The 6644-nt window shown below is 36.9% G+C and overlaps 1 protein-coding gene and 1 long non-coding RNA gene across 3 annotated transcripts in view; one reads left to right on the forward strand and one right to left on the reverse strand.

Moving 5' to 3' along the window:
• Positions 1–516: 516 nt before the first annotated feature.
• LOC138020497 (ATP-dependent DNA helicase pif1-like) lies at positions 517–1971 on the forward strand. The gene has a single exon (XM_068867475.1). It carries the CDS (start codon positions 517–519, stop codon positions 1969–1971), a length of 1455 nt encoding a protein of 484 aa, XP_068723576.1.
• Positions 1972–2347: 376 nt separating this feature from the next.
• The window catches only part of LOC138019321 (uncharacterized), a 35107-nt gene continuing 30810 nt past the window's right edge, over positions 2348–6644 (reverse strand). The window contains exon 3 of one of the 2 annotated variants that reach the window (XR_011126128.1): positions 2348–2734. This is a non-coding gene — a long non-coding RNA (uncharacterized lncRNA). Of the gene's footprint in view, positions 2738–6644 lie in introns of both variants that reach the window. The other variant, XR_011126129.1, reaches the window with a different exon arrangement.

The raw sequence follows: 6644 nt of genomic DNA on the forward strand, positions 1-6644 counted from the left end.
ATGTCAACTTACAATCCATCCATGTCCCCCTGATAGTGAGATATGGATAAAACCAAAGATTCATCCATGTAAACAAAGGCATGAATGTGTGACTGACATAGATGACGATTATACAAATCTGTTGAATACTGTCCAACGCCATACACGTTGTAATACAAGGTACTGCCTAAGATACAAACAAGGTCTTAAGGACATGCAATGCCGCTTTAATTATCCATTTGATCTATGCCCACAGACAAAATTAGTTTTTGAACCTGTTAATAGGAGTGATGGAAAGTTGCCCCAATTCAAAGCCAAAATAATTACAAAAAGAAATGATACTAGGCTAAACAACCACCAACGAATTCAGCTGCAAGGATGGAGAGCAAATTGCGACATTCAAGTTGTTATTGATCAGTATGCTTGCATAGAATATCTTTCAAAATATGCTGCAAAAGGTGAACCTAAATCGCCAATGCTTGCTGAAACGTTTGCAATTGTGATGCTGTTAAATACACAGACCAGCAAATTGGAGAAATGCCAAGTTGGATCACAGCAAAAAAAGAAACCTTTCTTCCAAGGAAACAAACATTTTCAATCAATACAGAATCATTCAGTGATGCACAGAGACTAGCTTATGAAATTGTTACAACTCACTCAATGCAAGAGAAACCACTACATTTGATTACTAATGGGGAGGTTGGAACTGGTAAAAGCTATTTAATATATGCACTATGCACCCACCTCAAAGATAAATGCAAAGTAACTGCAACAACAGGAAAAGCTGCTTATGCTATAAATGGAATAACCATCCATTCTTTTCTACGATTGCCTGTCACCCACATGTTACAAAAAGACTTATCAGGTCAAGCATTGATAACAATACAGGAAAGACTGACAAAAGTAGAATATATAATAATAGATGAATATTCTATGCTTGGTCAAGCATCTCTAGGGTGGATTGATAGACGATGCAGACAGGCAACTGGTCTGCATGAAGTACTGTTTGGTGGAAAATCTGTTATTTTCTTTGGAGATCCTGCTCAATTATCTCCAGTGGGAGATAAGCCTTTATACCATTCTAAACCACCAAGCGCAATTGCAGAACAGGGCTATTGTGCTTATCAAATGTTTGATAAAGTTGTTATTCTGAAAGTAAATCAAAGAGTGCTTGGGTCAGAACTTGATCAAGTATTATTCAAACAATTGTTGAAGAGGTTACGGAATGGTGAGACTACAGAACATGATTGGAAACAGTTGTTAGCAAGACAACCACCCCAAGTTGAAAATATTAAATGCTTTGAAGGTGTAACACGATTATATTACAGCAACGATGAGGTAGCAAAATATAATTACTATCGTTTGTTGGAACTAAAACAACCTATAGCAGAAATATTTGCTAAACATTCTAGTGTTGAGGGAAAGAACATCAGTGCCCAACAGATGCTTGGTTTGCAACCAAAACTACTAGTGGCAAAGGGTGCAATGAACCTCTGGCCATCAGTTGGTCTTTGCAATGGTTCAACAGGATCAGTTGTAGATATTATCTACGAGCCCAATACACAGCCTCCATCATTGCCTCTTGCAGTTATAGTGAAATTTGATGCATTCTCAGGTCCATCTTTCACAAATAATAAGCCTTCATGTGTTCCTATTCCACCTATAACAGCCACAGTTGAATGTGGCAATGTAGTGCATGAAAGGCAACAGCTACCTTTAACACTTGCTTGGGCATTGACAATTCATAAAAGTCAGGGTATGACTTTGAATAAAGCTTGGGTTGATATTGGCAAAAAAGAATCCACATTAGGAATTACCTATGTTGCTGTAAGTAGAGTACGCAACATCTCTTCATTAGTCATTGAGCCTATGACATTTGAAAGACTACAGAAAATCAAGAATTCAGAATTGTTGAAATATAGGCTGAAAGAAGAACAAAGGCTTAAACAATTGTCTGACAAAACAGCTTTAAACTACTCTAAAATTGTTTGATATGACCAAAATGCACTTAGGTTGATTATTGTTTTCTTATGTCTACTATGTTTTAACTCACTAGGGTTGCTACAGAATGCGTAAAAGAACAACAAGTAAGTAATAAAACAAACAAATACTACAACTATATGTCCCTTTTCTGTATTCCTGTTACAGTAGATATAGCAACCATTTTTATTTTCCACCAGAACCTGCAGCTGCTTCAATTCAGAAACAACACACGCCCACCACACAAACCAAAAGTAAGTAAAACAAAATAACATACTGGTACAGTGGAAGAGCTCTATGATTGACCTACTCTGATAACGACCAACAATTTAAATTACAGTTTGACTTGTCACTTAAACTTTGTCATGAAAAGCTCTCGAAAGTGACAACTTTAGGGGCTTCCGGGCGACCAGCTCCTTTACCAACCACTTTTGAGGTTGACTGTAGTTGAATGAAACACGAATATTGATAACCATAAAATACGGTAAAACCAGTGTATAAGGAAATGCTTTATTAGTAACATACATTTCACATTTACTGAATGCCTTAAATGATGTCTAAAGTATTATTTTGCATCATCAGATAACAATCCATCAATCATCAACCCTCAAGACCTATCAGATGAAGCTGTGGCCGGCTGGTTCTTCACAAACACCTCCATCAGATGAAGCTGTGGCTGGTTCCTCGCAAACACCTCCATCAGATGAAGCTGTGGCTGGTTCCTCACAAACAAATCCCAGCAGCCAGGCTGATCACAGCACCCTCATGCACACTCCTACTAAACAAGAAGAAAGTAAGTAGTAAAGCCAAACAACTGAAATAAGTTTAACATACACATAGAATGAATTTTTCATCTGTAAACAGTTGGCAACTGGAATTTTCATATAATGGAATGACTATAAGATTCTCCTGATAATGCACATTCTTGCTATTACGGACAGCAAATTGTTATTCTAAAGGTGCTTACTGCAATGACTCGACTTTAAACAATATCCTAGACATTACAATCGTTCTTTTCTTATTTTTTTTTCCAGATACACCTTTCATTTGCTATCTGCATAATTTGTCCCCCATGAAGAGGAGCCAAGCAAACAACGACTATTTCGATGCCACTCTTCAAGTAAAAGACAAATCAATGAGGGCTGTGTGTTTTTCGCCAGATAAACATTCCCACATCAAGGCCAAGATAGAATCCACATCACCTATCAAAATAACTAACTACAACATAAAACGAAACAAATACACCAATCAAGACGAAGTGCACATCAATAAAAGAACCAAACTATCAGACCCTACTAAAAGTGAAATCACATTCGACTTCACCGAGATCACAAAGGAAGAGCAGGAAGACACACAGTCCACATACAGCATATAAGAAATTATGGCAAATGAGAATGCTAAAAGCAAAGTAAACATCACTGGGCGAGTCACAGAAATTGAACTTCCAACCACCATAACATCAAATGGCAAGACTTTGACAAAACAAGAATGCACACTCACCGACGAAACAGGATCCATGAGATTAGTGCTTTGGGAAGAAGACACTAAAAGAATACATCATACAGCATACACATCAAGGCCAAGATAGAATCCACATCACCTATCAAAATAACTAACTACAACATAAAACGAAACAAATACACCAATCAAGACGAAGTGCACATCAATAAAAGAACCAAACTATCAGACCCTACTAAAAGTGAAATCACATTCGACTTCACCGAGATCACAAAGGAAGAGCAGGAAGACACACAGTCCACACACAGCATACAAGAAATTATGGCAAATGAGAATGCTAAAAGCAAAGTAAACATCACTGGGCGAGTCACAGAAATTGAACTTCCAACCACCATAACATCAAATGGCAAGACTTTGACAAAACAAGAATGCACACTCACCGACGAAACAGGATCCATGAGATTAGTGCTTTGGGAAGAAGACACTAAAAGAATACAGTCAGGAAACACCTACAAGTTCTGTAAGGCAATTGTCAAGAGCTACCAACAACAGAAGTACATAACACTTAATAAGCAGACAACTATCCAATCGTCAACTACTCAAGTACAAAGAAAAGATGAAATCACAAAAGACAAATACCAGAACACAGTCACATGCCCAGCTGAAGCAGTTGAAAGGCTCACCACTTATCTGTCCCGTACCAAATGCAATTCCTCCTTGCCTTCAAATGATACTGGCAAGATAATTCGGTGTTCCAATTGTGGCATGGCAAAGCTAAAAACAAAGTGCAAAAACAGAGCTCTTGCAAAAGTACTATTTGTCACAGCTGATCAAAAAGACGTAACACTGACCATCTTTGATGACAAGCTTTCAGTGCTGTATGCAATTTACAAACAACAGTCAGGTCAAGACAAAGAGTTTAGCCAGCTGACAGAAGAAGACCTGACAGAGATGCTTCTAAGTGTGAATGCAACCATAACCTACACTCACAACAACCGAGTTCTAGCAATCTCCTGAACTGTCCATCGTGTCCATTATACACTGAACAAAACATTGAAACAATGCAGATCTTAACTTGTCAATCTTTATTACACTTTTGATCATCATGTACAAAACATTAGTTTCAGTTACAATCAGAGATTATCAACTTTAACCCCAAACAATCATTTGTCTAGTGCTTCTGCAATGCAGATCGACATTACTTAACATAACCTTACATGTTCAGTTTACATATTGTTATTCCTGTTTTTATTGTTCATTTTATACGAGTGAACCATTAGAATGTGGAGAGACTACCCCTATTTCTAATCGCCAATCACTTATATAATTATGGTTCTGTTAGAATAGTTCTAATCAGGCTTTTAGCCAGCATGTGGGCATCCACTAAATAATTCAAATAAGGAATTAATGACATCTCTGATGATCAAAAGCATACATGATGCAAAAATTAGCAAAACAAACTATGAAATGGTGTTATTCACACATATTAAAAAGAACCACAAACCCTCACAGCGATCAACTTGGACATCAAGATGTTTTCAAAAAATGTTTTCCTGAAAACTGGGCGTCCACAGGACACCCGGACGCCCACCTGGCTAAAAGCTTCGTTCTAATGTTATCTTCGTTAGGTTTATATTGGTTTCTATATATGTTCATGCTGAAACGTTTGTCTTGAAGTAAAGTTGATTCAGTTGCGTTGAACTTTAACTTATTATATTCATTTACATTTTATGCATTTCTTTTACTCAAATCAGCTCATAAAACCAATTCAGACTCCTTTTCATTCAGACAGTACCAACTATCACACCTCCTGGGTACATTTGTCGGTTTGTCATACCTTCCTGCCTAAACCTAGAATTAGTTCAGTACTAAATTGTATTGTTGAAAATTAACCTCTGTTTTGCTTGTACTGAGTTCTCGGTCCGGTTACTCAAAGCACGAATAGCACTAACCCAAGGTCAATGGTTTTGTTCAGAGTCAAGTTAACCCACTTTTCAACAATTAGATCCTGGCAACTAGATAGAAGAAACATTTGTACCCCTGACCACCCCTTTCCCATGCAATTAAAAGTTGCTGCACAGCAGCAGCCCTCATGATTTCTAGAACGCAACATAGATTTCAAACCATTGCGAAACATGCTACAACTGCTGGAAAAGACGCTGCACAAAAGCACAACAAAAAGTGGTCTGCTTTCAATCTCAATCCCTTTCGCCATCCATTACACGTCAGCATTCACTACCAATAGGTAGACTAGTTTTAGTCTTAAATATTGGATTGCCTTTGTTTTGTGCTTTTGAACTTTAAGGATTCTAGCGCTATATAAATATATTATTATTTATTATTATTCTTATACTGTAGACTGCAGCAGATGACCCCATACAAAATAAAATTTTGTCAGGGGAATGTAAAAAGGTAGACACATCATTTACATGTACTTTCAATCCATTTTCTTCAAATATTAAATACATATAAATTCAAAATGAAAACACTGAACACTAAATATTTTATTTTTTACAATATGCAACAAATATTATTGACAAAAGAATAATCAAGCATATAGTAGTTCTCCAGTCAACATAAACTGTACTCTTAACTATTTAATAGGCCATCAAGAAACTGTACAGTGTTGTTAAAAAACACTATCTAAACTGGAACGAGGTAAATGTACTCTTACATTAGATTTTACTTCCGTTTTTCATCACTGTCACACTATTAATAAATTCCTAGCTGACCTTTCAACAGGGTGGGGGAAAAATTAAAATTGTGCGCTATTTTGAAGGACAATTGTGCGGGACAAAAAGTCAATTATGCGAGTAATTGTGCAGGATTGCACAATCTTGCTCCGAACTAAATATTTCATCTCGCATTATATTCCCTGTTAAATTAACGCAAACATTGTGTTCTATCGATGACAAGCTCCTGCTATAATGGCTGACTTACTTCTACATTCTACTTGGAATGATTTTTTTTCCCATGTCAATCTTTGCCAGTGACCACCAGCGATCGCTCGTTTAACAAATATTTCGTCAGCTACGTACACTTAACAACAAAATATTTTCTACAACCTAAGTCAACTGGAGTTTGTAAAAGCTACTCTTAATGGAACCAGCGCCAGTTAAGAAAATAATGCAAGAACCAAGGCCAACCAACTTGTCTGAGGTTTTAATCAAAAAAGCAACTCAATGACCTAGCCGCGGCTTAAAAAAACCATGAACATTGATTTGGGG

The sequence above is a fragment of the Montipora capricornis genome, chromosome 10 (assembly GCF_036669925.1).
Source record: "Montipora capricornis isolate CH-2021 chromosome 10, ASM3666992v2, whole genome shotgun sequence".
NCBI lineage: Eukaryota > Metazoa > Cnidaria > Anthozoa > Scleractinia > Acroporidae > Montipora > Montipora capricornis.